Source organism: Mesoplodon densirostris, chromosome 18 (assembly GCF_025265405.1).
Source record: "Mesoplodon densirostris isolate mMesDen1 chromosome 18, mMesDen1 primary haplotype, whole genome shotgun sequence".
Lineage (NCBI taxonomy): Eukaryota > Metazoa > Chordata > Mammalia > Artiodactyla > Ziphiidae > Mesoplodon > Mesoplodon densirostris.
Genome location: NC_082678.1, coordinates 8,448,827 through 8,469,628, shown reverse-complemented (window position 1 = coordinate 8,469,628; position 20,802 = coordinate 8,448,827). Strand labels below are relative to the sequence as shown.

At 61.2% G+C, this 20,802-nt stretch overlaps 1 protein-coding gene across 2 annotated transcripts; it reads right to left on the bottom strand.

The window, feature by feature from the left end:
- Nucleotides 1-683: 683 nt before the first annotated feature.
- Nucleotides 684-20,297, bottom strand: ADAM11 (ADAM metallopeptidase domain 11). 2 transcript variants are annotated; one of them, XM_060080357.1, is made up of 26 exons: nt 20,218-20,297; nt 19,588-19,763; nt 11,404-11,480; nt 11,168-11,234; nt 10,083-10,168; nt 9,926-10,001; nt 9,476-9,542; nt 9,340-9,407; nt 8,925-8,999; nt 8,773-8,844; nt 8,406-8,572; nt 7,807-7,891; nt 7,592-7,682; nt 7,424-7,475; nt 6,818-6,917; nt 6,664-6,735; nt 6,462-6,554; nt 5,998-6,078; nt 5,406-5,456; nt 5,244-5,307; nt 4,918-5,017; nt 4,603-4,722; nt 4,343-4,511; nt 4,139-4,253; nt 3,961-4,051; nt 684-3,308 (listed from the first exon to the last, which is right to left on the bottom strand). In XM_060080357.1, exons 1-26 carry the CDS (start codon nt 20,282-20,284, stop codon nt 3,260-3,262), a joined length of 2,331 nt encoding a protein of 776 aa, XP_059936340.1. In that variant the 5' UTR covers nt 20,285-20,297; the 3' UTR covers nt 684-3,259. The 2 variants fall into 2 exon arrangements, with proteins under 2 accessions (XP_059936340.1, XP_059936341.1); XM_060080358.1 differs by lacking the exons at nt 9,926-10,001; nt 10,083-10,168; nt 11,168-11,234; ... (1 more) ...; nt 19,588-19,763; nt 20,218-20,297 and having other exon boundaries at nt 9,344-9,407; nt 9,476-9,489.
- Between the last annotated feature and the right edge of the window lie 505 nt (nt 20,298-20,802).

The following is a 20,802-nucleotide window of genomic DNA, read 5'->3' as shown; positions in this document are numbered from 1 at the left end:
TCCCCTGAACAGGCAGGACTTTCAGAGCAAGATATCTGCAGGCCCACAACGCTCTGGAGGGGAGGATGGGAGGAAGAGGTTCTTGGCTCAAATTGGGCCCCCAGTGGGGGAGGGGCTCTCAGCCTTGGCCTTGCTGAGCCCCTTCCTGCCCCAGGCACAGTGAGGAAAGAGAAAATTCTCTGCGGGCTCAAGAGCACAGTTCCCTTGAGACCAGATAGCGGTTTTATCCAGCTTTCTGGACTCTCTTGGGAGGTGGGGACGGGCTGCTCTGGCTTCAACCATAAAAGGGAAGTTGGGTCTTCTGCCTGTTGGTAAGATGCTTTCCTAACTCAACTCCCATCTGCTTTGCTGAAGCCAGAGTGGGCAGTTATCTTTGTCAGGAGAGCAAGGAAGCGGAAGCGCCAGGCCCTCCACCCAGTCGATGCCTATTTCCTGTCTGGGACTGGAAAACTACGCCCATTCCTCCCAGCCTCCCAGAGCCCAGTCCTGGGTGCTCCCTTCCCATCTTCAGTGCCCAGTCATCACACTCCCTCCTGGGCCAGAGAGGACAGGGAAGGGTCCTGGGCCACCGTGCGGTCATTTACAGAAAGGAGAGACACAAGTCGGTGTGAGCTCCATGGAAGCCCCCGGACATGATCTTTAATTGATGTTCCTGTCCCTGCCTCCCCACCCCGAGCCCCAGATGACATATTTACAGGATGCTGTACGGGGCCAGTTCCAGGCCCAGGTCAGTGCAGCCTCCACTCCTCCCTGGGCGCTGCCAGGGTGTGCGCTGCCAGGGTGGGCGCTGCCAGGGTGGGGCAGGAGGATGCAGACAGCTGGCAGCCAGGTGGACTGGTCACAGGAAGTCTTGTGTTCTCCACGTGCCCACCCCCACCCCCATGTGCACGCACACACAGGCATGCCTGTGCGTGCAGAGGTATTCAGACTTGTGCGGAGATGTGGATCCAAATGCTTGTGCCAGATGCGTCGCCAGCTGTGCACGTGTGTACCACCAGAGGATGCCTTAAGGTACCGCAGCGATAGTGCAAAGCCCGGCCCTTGGCCTCCTGCCCCTGCCTCAGTTTGTATGGCTGGTGGGGCAGTACTGGCCAGAGGGGTGCCCCATCCACCCCCCTCACTTGGGCAGTACCAGCTGGAGCTCAGTATCAAGGACCCCACTGCAGCTGCGTCCGGCCACCTTAAAGGGTGTCAGTGGGCCTCAGTCCCCCGTTTGCCCTGAGGGGTGGTGCAAATAAACAGGGAGCCATTTCTTCCATGATTCCTCCTCAAAGATGCCCCAGGGGGAGGCAGCTCAAAGGCCCTGGGGTGTTCAGAAACCCCTGCTGGTCTGGGTGGGGGTATCCCTGGGAAGTGGGGCTCCGTTCCTTTGTGGCCTTCATCCAGAAGGGAGCTTGACCCCCGGCTTGCCCCTGCCGGCTGGTTTTCAGCAGTTAAGGAGCCAGCCCCTCTGTCCCGAGTGAGGGTCATGAGGAAAGGCCCTGGGCAGGACTGTGTTTGTGGGGGGACTGAGGAATTCTGCCAGCCTGGGTCTCGGGCTCAGCTGCAGCGGGGATCAGAGGACTAATGGGGAAAACGACTGTAAACTTACTACTCTGCCCTGGAGTGGGGTTAAGGAGCAGAATGGGTTTGACAGGGACTTGAGGACTTTTCTAGAAGCTGAGGATCAAACATGAGACTTGCCTCTTCCTACTTCCTCTTGCACATCACAGGCAGAGCCCCTAACCTCCAGGCACTGGGCCACCCCTGGCCTTCCCTCCTTGGGAGAGCGCTCCCTGGGAAGATGGCCCAGCCTGGAACCTCCAGGCCACGCCAGGGGGCACCTAAACCCTGAGTCAGAATCACCCTTCTTGAAAGGGGGAAGGTGCCATGTTATTTTAGGGACTGTATTTTCTAGGACCGTCCCCCCAATACGTGTGTCCTGGCAGGGACAGCAGGACGGTTGTTTTGGAATTGAAGACAACCTGGGACATGTGGTTGCCGTACCCATAACCTAGGCCTTGGGCACGGAACAGGCAGCTTTGGTTTGAATCAGCACTCATACTTCTCTCCAAGCTCAGCAGGGCTGGGCGGAGGGGGCAAGCAGGGATGCCAGGCCCCTGCCTGGCTTGGGGACGTCTGTGTTCAGTGAGAAGATTCCAGGTGTGACCATCCCGGGGGAGGGACGGGGGGGATGGTCAGACCTCAGCTCCTCCAGTCCTTCCTGCAAACGTCAAAACATCCCCACAGCTGCCCTGGCCCCAGCACCCCCGAAGTTACATTCATCAGTTGAGATTCAGTTAAAAAAAAAAAGAAAAAATGTAGATGTCAGCCCTCTCCCCCTAGGTCCCAGAGAGCTTAAACCCTGCCTGGTCCCAGCTGCCTGGTTTTGAGGAGGGGCCATCCCAGGCCATGCCCACTGGTGGCTGCCTGCCCCACTGGGGCACCCCTCTAGCCCTCCCCCCGCCCAACTTGAGCTGTGGCAATCTGTGATGATGGAAGGTACATTCACACAGGGAGAGTTGGTGTGCAAGGCCAAAGCTGCATGAGGTGGGGTGGGGGACCATGGGGGAAATGCCCTCCAGGCCTGGTCCACCCTGGTGGTGTGAGGGCAGGGCCACAACCGGGGCCCAAGCCCCTGCAGGGCCAGGGGTTGAAGGGCTGAGCCCGGAAGACATTTGCATGATGCCTCCCTCCGTGGCTGGGCGGGGCAGACTCCTGGTTCAGGGCCGAGATGGTGGACGCCAGGCTCGGAGGGAGGGGGAGGGCACTTAGGCTCCTCCAGACCTGGAATGGAGAGGGGGCATCAGGAGAGGATATAAGGCAGGGCCCAGAAGGAGAGCCCTCGAGCCGGGCCCCGGGAGGTCAGTGCTGGGCCCTGGAGACGGCAAGTCACAGGCTGGCCAGGGAGGGGATCTGGCGGGAGGTCAGACAATGGTGACATGAAAGACAAAACAGATGGGACGCAGAGGTAGGCTCCCTTCCCAGGGGTTGGGGCCTGTGTGGGCGGGGGCACAGCTCCAGGGTCCACGGGGCCAGAGGTGGTCTGGCCATAGGAGGGGCAGGAGTTAAACGACCAAGGCCTGAGGGGGTGGGTGGACTGGAGGAAGGGGCAAGGGGCAGGTTGAGGACTCTTCCTGGAGTGGGGTTCTCCCACCCCTGTAGTGAGAGCAGTGACAGCAAGGGTGGAGGAACCAGCCTCAGCTCCCCATCCACAGAATGCGAGGTGACGAATGAGATGGAGGAGACAGGGACAGCGGGAGGGATGGCGTGGCCGGCGTCACACTGCCCCCTGCTGGGTCGGGTCATACCTTCCTCGGCGGATGTTTCTTCAGGATCCAAGGAGAGGACAGGCAGAGAAAGGAAAAGGAGCCATCTGTGACCTTCGTTTCCCAGGGAGGGGCCTTCTGGCTCCCGGGAGACCCTTTGCCCCAGAGATGGGCCAGGGGTCCCGGGACCTAGATGCTAATGACAGGCCCAGGGAGAGCTACCAGGAATACCTACTGAACTTGGGTCCTGGGTTTGAGTCCTGACTGCAACTAACTCACTGCATGACCCTGGGCCTCAGGTCCTCCTCTGTACACTCAGGGGTTAGACCAGCTCGAGGGCCTCAGACTCGGGTGCCCACAGAGCACCGTAGGCTGGGTGGGGCCTGGGGCCTGAGGCGTCGGGCAGCCCCCTGCTCAGCTCCACTCTGTGGCCAGGCTGGGATGCACTGAAGCACAGGGGGCCCCCATCTTCTCACGTTTCAAGGGAAGCTGGAAATCAGGATTCTTAATATAAAATCTCCTGGTTTTTTAAATGTGAGCAACCAATTTTTTTTAAATGTTAAGACAAGACACTGTGGGCTGGCTTGGATTATGATAGGCGAGCTCCGGTTTGGCTAACCTCTCAGGGAGGCCCCCTCAACTCCAACAGCCTGGGGTTCTGATAACCCCAGAGGATGCCAGGGGGTGCAGGGGCTGTGTGTGTGTGTCTTACTTAAATCCCCAGCCTGTGCCGCCCAGGACGATGGCTGCAACCAGGACAGCCCCGGCGATGGAGCCAATGATGATGTTGGTGCCGCTGGGACCTAGGGAGGAGGGCAGGGCTCAGTTGGCAGGGACAGTCATGGAGGCCAGGACAGATGGAGCCCCACCCTGGCCAGCTCCAGCCTCACCCTTGTATCTCTCCGTCTCCCCTGTGGGCAGAGACGTGGGCAGGGGGTTGTGGATACTGCAGTCCTTGCCCGTCCAGTCTGGCTGACAGATGCATTTCCCTTCATTGCTGCAGACCTAGAGGAGGGGTGGGGCCAGTAGAGGTGAGCAGGGCCCTATCCCCACTTATAAGCCCTTCCCCTGACCCCTGACCTCCAGGCACCCACCCCGTGGTGGGAGCAGATCCGGTGCTCCCCGCTGCCAGGGCAGGTGCTGAAGTTGAAGGCAGAGGCTGGCAGGCAGCGATGGTCCAGGCACAGCATGTTGGGCCCGCAGGCTGTGCCGTCCTCTACGTAGCTCAGGTCTGAACCATCGGACAGCTGCACATGGCCACCCCTGGGGAAACAGCACAGCCGACCTCTGCCCTTGCCCCCGACCCCATCACGGCTGCAACCTCCCCTTCCCCAGCCATGGCCCCAGCCCACACCTGCAGTCCAGCTCCTTGCCCTGGTGGTAGAAAGTGACGCTGCTGATGTCTCCCCCTAAGTCCCCCAGCCGAGGAGCTCCAGAAATGTTGACACAGAGGAGGAAGCCACAGAGCACATCCCTGTTGGGGTAGTGTGGAGACAGTGGACCCCAAGTCTGACCTCAGACCCAACAACTGACTTCGTATCTGCCCTCTCCCCCATCCCCTGATTTTTCACATAGTCTCCCACTGGGACTCATAGCCCGCCCCATCTCTGAAAAAACCCTGCCCAGCCCCAAAACTGGGGAAGCCCAACCAGGAGCTCTGACTACTCACTGTTTATTGCACTGGACCCAGCCTGACCCCTTGCGCCCACAGTTCCCACGTTCTGTTCCCTCCACGTTCAGCTTCTCGTAACAGAAGCGATCAGCAGCCGCTGTAGGGAGATGATGCCAGGCATCACCCCACCCACTCCAGAGCCCACCTGGGACCTCAGGCCTGCACCTCCAACACTGGCCTGACCTCAAGTCCAGCTGGGTCCCTGAGATCCTGGGGAGCCGCACATCTGGTGGAAGGCATTTCAGCCAGAGCCTGCCCCCGCTCCAGCCTCTCAATTCCAGGTATTCCACAGTCCCCTCTCCCATCTCTAGCCAAAGACTCACCATGGCCCCAAAGGGCCTGGCACTGCCGGTCCCGGGTTTTGCAGCGACCTCCGTAGCAGCGGCCCTGAGGGACAGACAGGAGACAAGGGACACAGACACTGAGGACAAGAGACTGCACTGAGCCAGAGACCCAGAGGGGGTGGAACCTCCACCCCATCATACCTGTTCGTGATCACAGTAGTAACCATCCAGCTTGTGCAGGTTGGGGGGACACTGCGGAGAAAGGGGCTGGACTGAGTAGAGCTGACCCAGGACTGTGAGCTGAGGTCAGCCCCAGGGAAGAATAAAGGGGTGCCAAAGGCCCACCAGGTGGGGGCTCAGGTCACAGGGCTCCTCCAGGTCAAGGACAAGAGGAGGGAACTCAGACCACATGGACTGGCAGGTCCCATAGCTTCTCCAGTCTCCCTCAGTTTCCTGCACCTCCTTCACAGGGCTGGGAGGACTGAATGCCTGGTATGTAATAAGGACTTAGAGGTTAAATAATATTATCCACTGTGATCCCTAGTAGACACCAGGCACTGCGCCAGGCCCTGGGAACACCAGCTAGACTATAAATACTGGTTTAACGACTGGAGGAGCAAAGCCAGAAGGCATGAAGAACTCCTTTCTCAGATGAGAAACTGAGGCTGATCAGCGGCGGCGACTACAGCAGCGGAGAGGAGGGGCGCGCAGAACAGTCACCCAGCAGAGCCAAACGGATAGGGATAGTGGTTGCCTCGCTTGGGACTCCGCAGGGCGGCCGGGACGGACGGACCTGGCTCGAGTCCCCGGTGCAGGTCTCCGCGATGTCGCATTCGTTCACGGCCTCTCGACAGGACACACCCCGCGGCTCGTACTAGGGAAGGGATGCATTGCGGGGCTCAAACAAGAACCACCGACCCCTCGTCTTCCCTCCTCCTCGGCCCGGCCCCTGCCCGCTCCCTGCCCGCTCCCTGCCCACTCAGCACCGCCCCCAGGTCCGTTCACGGCTCCGCCCACCCCGCTGCTTCTCAGCAGGTGCTTCGCCCCACTCCCCGTAGCTCCGCCTTCAACAGAACGGAGAGGGCAGCACGCCCAGCTCCTCCCTCCCCATTGGCGCTTTCTTCGCGTCAAGCCCCGCCCCTACAGGTTTGCCTCCAGCGGCTCCTCCTCCTTAAGTCCCGCCCCCTATCTGGACGTCCGCAGCCCAGTCCTTCCCGGTCCCCGCTCCTTCCCGTCCCAGCGGCGGGTCCCCCTCACCTTGCAGCGGCGACAGCACAGCCCGTCGCTGCACATGGCGTCGTGAGTCAGGGTGCATTTCTTGCAACAGTTCCCGCCCGCGCGGCTGCACTCCTGAGGGACGCAGGGAGAGGGCGAGCCCTGACCCTCCCCACCCGGACCCTCCCTCGCACTCACCCCTGCGTTCCCTACCCTCCACCTGGCACCAGCACCAGTCTCGCACCTGCACTGAGCCGCAGTCGCACTCCTCCCCGGCCTCCACGAAGCCGTTCCCGCACTCAGGCGGGTCCAGGAGCTGGACGGGGAAGGGGTGTCGGGAGTCTGGCCGGGACCCTGCCCAAGCCCCGCTCCCACGTTCCCAGCCCTGGGGCTGGTACCTTGAGGGGCTTGTTGAAGAGGCAGCTCCCGCCGCCCTCCTGCAGAAACTGGTTATACTCGTCGATGCTGCAGCGCGAGAACTTGCGGGGTAGGTAGAACCTAGGTAGGGATGAGGGGACCGTGCCGCTAAGTCCCCGCCAGCCCACTGTCTCGCCCCTTCTCAAGACAGGTATGGGGTGCACCGGCGGACTCGGTCACCATCTCGAGAAGGATGAAGATCTATGTGCCTGGAAACTGCATGAGAATCCTCCCGCCTGCCCATCAAGGGGAAGTGGGCAGGGGACGCCGCTCCTGGCTTCTCCCCGAAACCTCAGGACTCCGGGAGTCGGAGGTTTGTGCGCCAAGGAGGGAAGGTGCCTCCAAATGAGGCTTTGGCGGCGCCCAGTGGCAACAGTGCGCACTACAAGCCTGAACAATTTGGGCGTCCGGCTGGGGAATGTGCGTCTCCCTATAGTGTCCACAGACAGCTGCGCTTCCTGGAATTCTGAGTGGTCCCGAGAGAGAGCTGGGTCTCTTGAAGCCACCGGGTCCAGAATGTCACCCAGTGCTCGCTCTAGGACTCCCTTTGCCCAAGATCCTCCCCCGTTTTGTCCCCAAGAACTCACCCAGTGTCCTCCATGATGCAACCCAGCCAGTTGTCCGGACATTTGCAGTCCCCTGAGAGGTGAGCCAGGTGAATATAAGGGAGGGTGAAGAACCGCCCCCCTCCCGTGGACACCCTCTTCATCTCTCGAGTGTGGGTCTGGGCGGGGTGCGAGGGTCTTCACTGATACCTGCCGAGCTCCGGTGTTTATTCCACATCATGCCCAGGTTCTGCCCCAGCGTCTGGGCCAAGGTCACCGCCATGGCCCCCATGTTGTCATACTTGGGGTGAGGAAGATGGAACACAAAGATGTCTTCATCCCTCCCAAAGGCACGGGGCTCATGCCCTTCGCAGCCCCTCTCCTTCCCACCCCGCACCCCAGCCACGCCCCCCCACACTGCTCACCTCGTTCACACCCCCACCCCTGGACAGCGAGCAGATGCCCCCTACGTAGGCAGCGCCACTGCTGGTGCTCTGGAAAGTTCTGCCCCTGGAAGGGAGAGGCTTGTCAGGAGAACCCACTGCCTTCCCCGTGGTGGCTCCCCTGGGCTCCGATGGGGAGACAGGTGAGCCCCCCCTCCATGTCAGTCTGTGTGACCTGAGGCAATCCCCTTCCCTTCTTTGGATTCATTTGCCCTTAAGCCAAATGAGGGATTCCTAATAGATCATCTCTAACTGCAAGGACTTTTTATCAGATTTTTTTTCCCTACCAGGGCATTGGAAGGGATGCCCTGAGGAAGGGATGCTGGGACCATTTGAAACGGGAAGAGGGGACGAAGGGGAGGTTATGGGCAGAGGAAGACCACCGGTGGTGGGGAAAGGGGGCCTGAGCCTAAGATGCAGGGGAAGACGCCCAGCCACTGCTGCAAATGGCTGGGAGTAGGTACAAGGGGAGCCCAGTCCTCACACCCTGCAAGCGTGCCTGGCCCAGAGCCATGTTCAGTAACCCTGTGCACCGCAGCCACCAGCAGAGGCTGGCAGGGTTCATGGGGTGGGGGACTCACGAGAAGAGGTGGGTGGCATCACTGGGCTCAGGCAGGCCCTCCCGCCGGTAGACCATGAGCCGGGCCAGGGTCTCCAGGAGGTCATCCTGCACCTGGATCTTGTCCCCATCTGCCCACGTTTCCATGGCAACCAGCACGATGCGGGTATTGAGCTGTTCCTTGTACATCTGGGCCAGGAGGGGGGAAGATGAGGAGGGGGCTGGAGGGTGGGAGTGGGTGTGGGGGAACAGGGCTGGAGGAAGGTCTCAATGTGTCCCTCCAGGAAGTGGGGGTCAGAGGCTGACGGTGCCCTTGAGAGCTCACCCTGAGGATGCGTGCGGTGGCGTGGGGGGTGGGAGGAGAGGGAAGGGAAGGGAGGGCTGCTCACCACATCTGCCAGGTTCACCACGGACTTGGCGAAGTTGCTGGTGAGCACCACCGACTGTCGCATCTGCTCAAACTGGGAGAGAAGACAGTGGGCCGAGGGCCAGTCTGCTTCCAGCCCCTCCTCCCAACGTCACTCCCAGCCTGGGACTGTACCAGCTGGTGGTCGTTGATCACAATCAGCTCCACATACTTGGTCTCACTGTGCACTGTAGGGTGGCCCCGGCGGACCTGGCAGGGAGGTGGGCACTTGGAATCAGTCCCCTCCATGCCTGGCATCGTAGCCAAGCCACAGACAGACTCAAGGGGGGGCTGGACTCCAGCCAGAGACAGTGGCAGCTCCCCACTGGTGCGGGTCCCATCCAGCCTTGGTACCAGGGCAGGCAGCCTCGGTTTGCCTAGACACTAGTGGTAGGGCCTAGGGTGGGCGCTTCCTGCCAGAGGTGGTTCCCTGGCTTCCAGCTACATCAGTCTGAGCCCTCCTTTGCCCCGGCTATGGATGGGGGTGTCCTCCTGCTCCGGGCCACAGCCCGAGGTCTCTGCAGCAGGAGGTCTGTGCGGGCCCCCGTACCTGCCTTTTCTTTCTCAGCCTTGGTCGGTTCGGAGAAGCAGAATGGGCAGGGGCAGCAAACAGGCAGCCTGGGGGGAGGGTGCCGGTGAGGGGGGCACAGTCGGCCCCCTCCCCAGCCCCATTTTCCCTCCCTTACCTGGTTCCCTGCATCCAAGGGGGGCTGGGAGGAGAGGGGTCCGGTAAATGAGGTGGGGAAGGGGTCCCTGCAATGAGGGGAAATTCGTTCTTGGGGAGGCCGACCAGATCTGCGCTGAGCCCGATTGCGGGGGAACATCTCCAGCCCTTCCCCCCACCCCACCCCAGGGTGACCCAGAACTGGCCAGAGCTCCCATGTCGGATCTGATCTCCCAGATGCTCAGATTCCGGGGTCAAGACCTGGGGGCACCCTGAGAGACAGGGGCAAAGGACACTGGAGCCCGATGGGAGGTTACTTGGGGGACAGAGGGGACATTGGAGCTGGGGGCACAGGGGAGGGCAGTGAGGCTGAGGTTACCAAGGCAGGAGGAGGAAGAGGCAGCAACAGGCACTGCGGTGACAGCCTTGGGACAAGCGGCAGAGCTGTCAGAGGGGCCAGGGAGGGGCTCACCTGGAGAGTTTCCCGAGGCCTGGCCACCTCGTGGGGCTCCATGATGTAGGTGAAGTTCCCGTCAGAGAAGACCCCGCTGCAGCGAGAGAGACGCAGCTCCCCACTGTCCCCAGGGCTGGAGGCTCATCCCGGCCGCCCAGCCCCTCCCCATACTCACTGCAGCCCCTGGCAGGTGGAGAGGGCAGCAAAGGAGTGCGGGTTCCCTCGGAGCCTCCCCTGGTAGTAGCAGTGGTCTCCAGCCCCCTGGGGGAGCAGAGAGCGTGAGTGGACATGCTCCCTTCCCCGCATGAAGGCAGGAGGACGGGTGAGGGCCCCTGAAGGTGCCCCGTGTGCAGGGCTGCGGTCCCTGGATACACCTGGGGATCTGGAGCCAGGCTCTGCTCTGGCTATGCTCCTAATTTGCTGCTTCACCTTGGTCAAGTTCCTAGCCCTCTCTGGGCCTGCTTTACCTCACCTACAACGTGAGGACTTTGGGGCACATCAGTGGCTCTTAACCATGAGTTGGGGCTGGTACACGGATCACAGACTCATTTGAGGAGAATAGCTGACGTTCATACAGCACCTACTGGGTGCCAGGCACCGTTCTAAGCACTTACCATGGATCAGCTCACTTTATCAGATGAAAGCTATGGACTCACCCCCAACACACACACACCATTTCACACAGCGTGTGTTCACAGACGCTACAGCCTCTGTGGACCACCCCTGGACGCATGGTCTGTGGCGGAGGAAATGTGAGCAGCGTGTGTCCTCCTGGCCAGGCTCACAGGTCAGAGGGGACAAGCACCCCCTCCCCTCGGCTTCCTGCAGAATTACTTGTGCTCCAGTTACTGAACAGTCTGGAGGGGGAGGGCCGAGGCTATTTACAGACACCCATTCATCTTTGCTTGCACCCCTGGGCCTTCAGGGCTGGGACCCTGGGGTCCCAGGCAGCCTGGAATTCCCAGGGCCTTGGTGCTGAGCAAGAGGGGCATTCCCCCAACCGCCCCCTGCCAGAAGATTCTGGGCATGGAGCAGTGGGGGTCCTGGAATGTCTCCATGCTGGCAGACAGGCTGGCTGGGGGTCGGCCCTCTGGAGCTGGGCGAGGGGAGCTGAGGGCTCCATGCCATTCGACAGGCCACCCCGACTCCAATCCTGGAGGGGCCAGGCCCAACCCGAGTGTAGAATATACCCCAGACCCCATCTCCACCGGCCACTTGTCCCCTCATCCCACCTCCCCATCCCCTTCCAAAGGCACTCACGGTGCTGTGCTGGGTCGGCCCCTCCCGGCTGAAGTGGCGCTCCACATATTGCGAAGAGAGAAGGTGGCTGGAACAGACAGAGTGGGCAGGAGGAAGGAGCGGGTCACAGTGGGGCTGGGTCCTGTTTGGGCCCCACCACAGCTCAGATCCAGGTGCCCTGCCCCAGCCAGCCAAGCCCAGGCCATGCCTTGCCCGCCCGCCTGCGGCCCTGCCCCCAGACTCAAGGCCACACTCACTGGTTCAGCTCCAGGTCCAGAGTGAAGTTTGAGTTGAAGGCTGGGATGACGAAACTCACCTGGGCCAGGTGGACAGGCTGGGAGAAAGGGGGGGAAGGCAGAAGGGGAGTCAACCTGGGGAGGCCTGAAGGTGGGAACTGGGGGGACTGGCGAAACCCCAGTAAGGGGAGTAGCCCTGGGGAGGGGAGGGCCCAGGCCCAGCAGCTGTGGGTACCATTGACCTAGGGGGAAGATGCTTTCCCCCAAGCTTATCTTCCTCCAAGACCCCGTTCCTTTCCTGGGGGGACGGGCAGGAGCACGCAACCCCGGGGCACAGGCCTCCCGGCTCTCTGGGTGCCAGCCCACCCTCTCTGGTGTAGATGCCTCCCTGGGGCCAGGCTACGGTAGGGATGGGTAGGGGCAGCTCAGCCTGCCCACTGCCTCACGCCAGGCCCTCCCTGCTGCTGGCAGGGCCACGCTCACCCACAGGTGAACTAAAGGGAGGCCCCGAGAAGTATTACGGGAAAGAGGCAAACAGGAGATGGGGTGCAGTGTGACCCCAGGGCCCTGCTGAAGCAGGCCCCTCCCTTCCTGTCCTCCTACCTTGGCCCTAGCCTCAACTTATGGAGGAGGCCTCGTACGCTGCAGACAGGGGTGGAATGGGTTAGAACTGATCGCAGGGCCCCTGGAAGCTGGGATGATGGGCAAATGCCATCCTGTCGGGGGGGAGAGAACGTGGCTCCTCTACCGGCAAGTCCACTGCCCTCTGCCTCGCCCAAAGCAGCTCATCTTTGATATTTCAATCCCATGGTTAATTTTTAAACACGGAAGTTTTCCTGATAAATTTTTCAGAGGGGCCTTTGCAGTGGGGCTGGGAGGCTCCAGGTTGTCATGGCAACGTACCAGGCCTGAGCAAGATGGCTGCCCTCCCAGGCCTGGGTGCCCAGCTACTGTAGCGGGTGCGGATTCCAGACCTGGTGCTAGTGTGCCTGGAGGGAAAGCGACCCCAAGAGAAGAAGGGGCAGGAGAGTCTGGGCTGAGGAGACGTCAGCCTTCTCGGCTCCCACGTCCCCAGCCCAAGCCTCAGGTCTTACAAAAGATCTCAAAGCACAGGAAGGGCCCGAGAGGGGCTGGAGCCCTCTGCTCACCCCCGTCCGTTTAAGAAGACTGAACTCCAGATCCCCAGATGAGGGGCCCACCGCTGGGCTGTACAGATGTGAGGAAGTCTGTTGGCTGCCGTTCTTTCGGGGGGAGCAGGTTACAAGACGGAGGGGAGCCCCGATGTCACAAAATTCCATAGCCTGGTGCTAGTCGGCTTCCTGATCAGCCACCTAGATTTCTAATCTTCATGAGCGCTTGTATGTGCCAGGCACTGGTCTAAATACTTTACAAGTATCGTCGTATTTGATCTTCACTACAACCCAATGGGATAGATACTAATGTTACCCTCATCTAACATATGGGGAAACTGAGGCACAGAGAGGCTAACTAACATGCCCATGGTCGTAGGACTAAGAAGTGGGAGAGCAGGGATTCAAGCCTAGGGAATCAGCTTCTAGGGCCTTCTCCCCTCAAAGGTGAGGTAAGATGGAAACGGCCCAGTGTCCATGAGAGGCCCTGAGAGTCAGGGTGAGGTAGGCAGCCCTCTGAGCCCCAAGGACACTGACTCACCCCACCCCAGGCTGACCGAGGCTCCAAGCTCCATCCTGAGCCCCTAGAGCGTCGACCAGATTTGAAATAGAAAGTCAAGGACAAGGAGTCATTGCTTCCCTCTCCCCACCTTGGTCTGGACCATCCCTGCCCTCCCCCTGCCCCTGGGCCTCGACCAGCTCTGTCCCCAGTACCCCAACTCCTTGGTCTGGACCATCCCTGCCCTCCCTCTCCCCTCCTGGACTTGGACTATCTCTGCCTTCCCCACCCATCCCTGTCTGGACCACCTCTGCCCTCTCTTGCCCTCAGGTCTGTTCCTGCTTGTTCTTTCTGGCCCCCACTGACAAGCCTCTATCCCGGCCCCTATGCTGGCCACCCAGGAGAGCAGCCTGTCCAGGCCCCTTGCCTTGATTCCACTCTCTAAAGTTGGTAGCCTCAGGGATAATCCAGCAACTTCTCTGAGCCTCAGATTTTCCCACTGAAAATGGTAAGATGAGCCCAGATGCAAGGCTGCAAGGTTGCCTCGTGTGGTAGAGGTTGTCCTGGGCCTGGAGGATTCTGGAAGAGCCGACCCTGGTGCTTGCAGAATCTCCCCCACTCAGAAGGTCAGCGAGCTAACCCATCTGGCCTCCCCATTCTCTGCAGACCAAGCTGACCCCAACTCAGGGTAAAGCCCGGGCCGATGCGGGAGCAGACACCAGGTGGCCTTTGTCCCCACCACTTCCTGCAGCCTGCCGAGGCCTCATCCCTCTCCTTACCTGGCAAGGCCTAACTGTGGGGCTGGGAGGCCCTCTTCCCCAGCAGGACACAGGGTTCAGGCCAGGTAGGATCCTGGGGCAGTGCAAGGGCAGCTGCTGGGACTGGGAGGCAAGCCCAGGAGGGGTTGGGGGAGCCACCAAAGGCTATGGGAAGAGGAGGAGGGAAAGTAGATAATGGGGCACGTTTGCCTAACCTGGCCCGATGCAGGGGGGCTGGGGGGGACACCCCCTGTCTGCAGGAAGAGAAAGATCAGGCAAAGCCACCTCAGTCCCCAGGACCTCTGTACCCCAGGCGCCTGGGTAGGGGGTTCCTGCTGGCACCAGAGTCTTAACCGCCCCCCACTAACCCACACACTCCCAGCCAAGCTTTCAGCCCATGTTCTATCAAAGCCAAACTGCTCCTGGCCTGCTTCCTGCCGGACCTGTCCCTGACCTCTCTCGTTATCCCTCGGTCCCTCCCTCGGGAGCCCCTTCTGTCCCCGACTGCTGCCCTCCTTTGCGCCCAGCTCAGCGCTGCTGGGGACCGGCAAACCGGGCCTCCACCCTGTGCCCCGTGCTCGCCTCTTGCTCCCCGGCCACTGGCTCTAGGTGCTCGGGCTCACTCGATCTCAACCTGCCCGGGCAGCCTGGTGCTCATTTTATAAACGCCAGGGAGGGACACTTGGAGGTGACTGGCCCAGGGCCACGCTGGGGAGGAGCTGGGTCAAGGCTCACCCTCGGGCCGGAGTTCCTGTCTCTCATGGCTGCTGTGACCACCTGGCTGCGGTGACCTCACCCTCCCCTGTCGCCAGCTGGTCCACTCTCCAGGCACCTGCTTGCCCCCCACCAGATACGAGTGAAGTCCCAGAATCACAAATACAGATGCCAGGCCTCCACCTCAGACCTACAGAATCCCGGTCTCGGGAAGGGGAAGCCTAAAGATCTTCCGGGTTCCCAAACACCCCAGAAAGTTCGAACATGCAGGCACGACCCCTCAAACAGTCACCCTGAATCCCTCCTCCCAAGCCTCCAACTCCTCCCAGGACCTTCTCCTCACCCTCGTCTGCGACCACCGGGGATGCACCCACCCACCCCACCTGACGGGGCTTTGGCCCCTCTCTATCCCTGGGACCTCGGGCACATCGATTTCTTTGGTCACTGATTCAATTTTTCACAGGGGTGGCCTTTAGTCCCCTGGGGTTCGGGCTACCCCCACCTTTTTCCTTGCCCAGGGGCTCAACACTTCTGTTGAAGGAAAGGCATCAGAAGGCACGAGTGAGCTGCTTACCCTCTCTGAGCCTCAGTTTCCCCACTGGTAAAACGATGTTGTCATGAGGACTAAATGAAAGCCCTTTTTAATGTGTTATTCTCACAAGGATTAGTAATAATAATAATAAATGAAAAAGGAAGTGTAAATGTTCCAGCTGAACAGGGCTCTGAGGCACTGGAGAAACCGCCTGGGCTGGTGGTGGCAGAGGGGGAGGAGCCAGAGAGGCAGGAGCCCCACCTGGGAGAAATCCCCGCCTTCCCAGCCCTGGTCCCCCAAGATGCGCCAAGACTCCACTTTCCGGCAGGACAGCGGGAGTCCCAGATAGAACAGTTGGACCAGCTTCCGATAATGGGATTTGACCTAAATGCTTGAGGACAGAGTGACTCCTTACAGGGTCATTAGTCTCTCTGGGGACAGACTCTGGGCAGCTGGGTCCCTCCAGGCAGCCGGGAGGGGTGCTTGGGTGAGGCCAAGCCCACAGGCTGCAGTCTGGCTGGAGAGGACCCAAGACTCCCCAGGACTCAAGACTCCTGCCGCGTTGCCCCTCCCCCAACCCTGCACGGAGTCTGACAGGTAACCCCAAATGCCCTGGCTCCTGTTCCTGACACCCAGCCCTCATGCCACACCCGGCCCGGGACACTCAGGAGGCTGGATGCTGAACATCTGCTCTTGCCGAATCCCAGGCAGGACACCTGACACCCATCATCTCTAATCCTCGCAGCAGCCTGGGCGAAGTAGAGACTACTGTTACCCCCATCTCACGGATGGGGAAGGTGGGGTTCAGAAGGCTTGCCCAGGTCACTCAGTCAGAAGCAGGGGAGCCAGGACCCACGGAGGCTGTCCCGCGCCAAAGCCACAGGTACAGCCTTTCAAATGGAAGCTGAGCTTCCTGCATGAACTCTCCCTCTGCCCAACCTCATGGCAGGGCTGGTTCAGGGCCCACCCTGGAGCAAGCTGGGCCCAGCACAAATCCTTCCAGACACCGGCCCCCTCCCAGGAACCCCCTCCTGCCTCTGATGACCTTGGCCCAGGTCGGGTACTAGGGCTCCAGGCACAGACCCTGTGGCTTCCTGCCCGTGACTGCCATCTTGCAAGGGGCTGGGGACTGAGCCTTGCCTAACTGCCCCCCACTCCTCCTCAGCAAGAAAACGCAAACACCACAGCACACGCCCTCGGTTAAGGGCTTTCAGGTGGTACATGCTAGTCTGGGCAGCTCTCACGGGAGCTCAACCCAGTGACTGAGGCCCCCTCTGCCAGCTGACTCCTGGGCCTGGGACCCTCCACGCCCCCGTTCACTAACTCACATCCTGCCCTCTCCTTGGTTCTGAAGGAGGCTGGGTTTTTCAGGGGGAGGTACAACCTGCACAGCCGCTTTGTGTGGATTAGAAAAAGGGTCCCTTCAGAACACATGCAGCCTGAGTCCTCCGATTCATTCAGCCCACTGGCCCGGGCACCCTTGTGCAGTGAACAACCAGCCCAACTGTACACTGTGGCCCTGCTTGTTCCTCCGCCTCACACCCAGCTGCAGGCTCCCTGTGATCCCAGGTTTCTACACTTCCAGAAGCTCCCCGACCTCTCGGCCTCAGGCCTAGCCTGTTTCCAAACTGGACAGAAGTGAGATGTTGAGAGCCGTGGCAAAGAGGGCAGAGTCCCTTGGGCCTCTCTTTGCTGTACCCTTGAGCGAGGGGCCGGCATGCACTAGCTAAGAGGGCTGCCCTGAAAATCAATCTTGACCATGCTGCTTAAGTGCTGAGTGACCTAGGGTAGTTACTTCACCTCTCTGTGCCTGTTTCCCCATCTGTGAAATGGCAATAATAATAGCCCCACCTCCTGGAATTGTGATGCGGATGAAATAAATTAATAACATAGAAAGGTAGAACAGTGCCTGTCCCATTAAGGGCCCAGCAAATTGTTATTTCTCTAACTTCGAACTCCTTCCTGGACAGCTTCGCTCTCCCTGGTTCCCCCTCACAAAAGCCAGGAGTCTTTCCCCATCACTACCTCCTGGCAGTGGGTGGGTCTGAGATCAATGTTCTCATCATCCTGATTTGAGGGATCCGGGCTCAGAAAGGTGCCGGCCCAAGGCCAGAGCAGGTGAGCACCCTGGTTCCCACCATCCCAGCCCTGCCGGCCAGCATGTGCCCCCAAACTTGTCACATGACCCACAGCAGATGGAGATCTTGCTGCTGACCCAAGACCTTGTTTGGCTTGAGATCCCAAATGCGTGCAAGAACTTGAGACAAAACCACACAGCGGCAGGGTGGGACACTTCCTGTTGGGACACTGGGCTCAATGCCACACGGGCTCCACCATCGGCCCCTGAGGTTCTGAGGCCAGAAGTGCTCCAGGGAGAAGTGCCAAGTGGGAGCTAGAGGGACCTCCTTCCGGTCAGGTGGGAATATTCTGGACATGTCTTTCTGTCTCCCTTGGTCTTCCTCCACCTTGTGCTGGGGTGGGGGAGGGGGGTTGGGAAATGCCCCCACCCCCACCCCGTGCCAAAACCCAGAGAGTGCCTGGAGGCAGAACGGCACTGTGGGAAGAGCCCTGCTCTTGGAGGAAATCACCCCACTGATTAAGATCTCATTGACTTTGGGCAAGTTACTTAATCTCTCTGAGCCGCAGTTTGCTCATCTGCAAAATGGGCAGACAAAAGTTACCTGCCTTACGGAGTTGTAAGAATTCCACCCCAGGGGAAACTGGGGTAAGACAAGTCAGGACAATGAGTGAGCCTCACTGGGAGGCTGCAGGGAGGTCCCAGGGAAGGCTCAGTCCCAGAGAGGTCCCCACTGGGAGCGGCCGTGACCACTGCCCCACGGCTCCACAGGAGCTCCACTCCCACCCTCCAGACACCCGGTTGGGCTTATTCAGACTTGGTCACTCACACATGTAACACATGCACACATGCCACCCACTCACCCAGCAGAGCGACACCCAGAGAGACTCCCCCATCCTCTGCATACTCAACCCATCCAGTCCAAGCGCACCCATCCCCATCTCCCCACCGTCACAGGCACCACCATACCTCAGACTCCTGCCCCCACTCTCTCTCTTCAGGAAGGACTAAGCTGAAGGAGCACCCACTCTTCATCCTTCCCTGGGCCCCCGGCTTTCCCTCATCCCTGTCCTCTGACCCCACTGTGGCACCACCCCATCCTCCAATCTGGACATCCCCTAAAACACCAGTCAGAGTCCCAGCAGCCAGGAACGGCAGTCAACTCCCAGCCAACACAGGCTTGGGGTGCACAGTTCACAGGTAGGGGGCCACCAAGGAAGAAAGTCAGACTAAGGGCCAAACCCAGCCGGGACACCCTATCTCTGGCCCTGGGACCATCCCTACTGCCCATCTACCATCTGCCAGGGAGCCTGGGCAGGCCCCAAAGGCAGCCTCCACCGCCTTCCCCTCCTCCCAGCCCACCTCCCCCAGCCCCTCCCCATCTTCACCAGGCCTGCCCGCTCAGGACCATTAACCACCCCCTCCCCCGCTCCGCACTGCCTGAGTGATGGTCCATCTATTATGCATGCCGCCTTCCTGCTCCATTCCATTTCCCCGAGTACCCCCGCCCCCCCGCCCCCCCCCCACAACGCCAGAGCCCCCTCCACCCCCCCTAAGGGCTTTTAACCAAGTACATTAGGCAGGGCCAGATGCCAGTCTGACAGATGTCCGCAATGTTAGCCTCCGTTTCCCTGCTTCCTCCCTCTGCCCAGCCCAATTTACCTCCCACCACTCCCAGCTGCCAAAACTTCCCAGACCTTGCTTGTACCCCTCCTCTGAGTCTCTCTCCTCCTCCTATTTCTGCCAGGCCTTTGCCGTCCCGCCCTCGCTGACCCCTTAGCCTGGCTAACTTTCAGCTTCGAGCTCCTGGAGAGCCTAGGCATGCTGAATGAATATTCCATCTGGGTGATTATTATTCACATGATATTAATTAATTATTAATTGCAATTAATCTCCTTCATTCCCAACCTTCCCAGCTGAAAGGGGCAGCAGGTGAGTGGAGTGGGCATTTGTGAGTGAGCTTGGGGCCTCAAACATTTTCCCAAGGCCCCACCCACAGCAAGACCGGAAAGGAGAACAACAATTCGATCAGGGCACAGGGGGAAACTGAGGCAGAAGCAAGCACTAAGCTGGTCCCCAAAAAAGCCCAGAGGGTGGCTGTGGCGGGCACCCAGCAGCCCTAACCCCTGACTGGCCTCTTAGCTGCTTCTTCCTGCCTCTCACTGCCCTCCCCAAGCCCCATCTGGTGTAGGACGGCTTGCTTTGGCAGGAGAGGGGGCTGGCGGAAAGCTGACCAAGGCTGGACTGAGCCCTGGGCCTTCTGGGTCCGCTGAGGACAGAGGACCCCCACTCTGATGGGAGGGGGCCTGGAGAGGGGCAGGTGGGTGCTCCCACTAGTGGGCTCCAGCACCCCCTTGGTAGCCCATTGTACAGAAGGGGAAGCTGCAGGAGTCGGCTGCTGGGGAGGCAGGCGCCCAAGCCCTGGCTGTCCCGTGGTCTCCCCTGGGCTCTAAGGCCTGCTCCAGCCCCCTGGCTTCACTGCCGGCCCCACTCACCGGGCCACCAGGAGGCTCCTGGCGGACCCTGGTGTCCAACTGCTGCCTTCGGACCTCTCCCCCGGAGCTCTCCCCCACCAGACGGCTGGGCTCTGTGACCTGCGGGGCTTCCGGGCCCCGCAACGGGGGAGAGACCCTCCAGCGCAGAGCTCTGGCGGGATCCCGGGTCCCCACACCTGGGGAGAAAAGGCCATAGCTGAAGACAGATGCCCACCGTGGGGCAAGAGACGGGAAGGGGGTGGGTACGGCACGCCCATCCCCCACTCTGATGTGGCCCCTGGAACGCTGGGGGGATCTGGGTGGGAGGATCTGCTGCCCTGCAGAGGGAAGAACACGATGGGGAGGGGGCCAGGAGCTGCACTAGAGCCCGACCGTCACGACTGCCCCCCCACCAAAGCCTCAGAGACCTGCAGAGTCCGCCGGCCGGCGGCAGGGGGCTGGCCGCGGTGGGGGGCAGATGTGGACAGGTGGGTGCACGCACCCTCCCTCCCCCCACACGCCCTCCCGCGCTCTGGACCTGCTGTCACCCCGAGCACTGCAGGAAAATGTGGCTGCAGCAGAAACCGCCGCAAAACCCGGGGCGGGGGCAGGGAGGGGGCGCCGAGGCCGGGCCGGGCGGGGGTCACTCACCGGACGAGGGGAGCAGCGGCAGCAGCAGCAGCAGCGCCACGAACGCCCAGCGCCGCAGACGCCTCATGGCTCGCTCATAATCCTCCGGGTCCGGGGGCTGCGGCGGCGAGCTGCGCGGCGCGGGCGGGAGGAAGGGAGGGCGGGGAGCCGCGGGATGCGGGAGCCGCGGGCGGGGGCGCCGGGCAATCGGGAGGGGGGCGGGAGCGGGGCGCGGGCCGGCGGCGGCGGCGGCAGGGAGGACGCCCGGCTCAGCGCGCTCCGGCCGCGGCCATCCCGGCGGGGCTGCGGGCCGAGTTAAGAGCCGAGCGGCGAGCACGTGAGCCGAGGGCCCGCCCTCGCCCCCGCCCCCGCCCCACGCGGCCTCCCACCCCCACCCCCAGCCAGGCTGGGCCGGGGCCGCCGCGACGGGAGGACAAAAGAGCCGCCGCCCGGGACCAGCCTTCCCGGCCCTCCTCGGCCCCCTCGGCAGGTGCAGGGCTGGGCGCCCGCGGTGTCCACCTCGAGATCCCCTCCTCGGCTGCACTTGCTTGGGGAGCTCCGAGGACCCGTCGATTCATAGGGGGAGGGAGGCAGGGTACTGAGGGA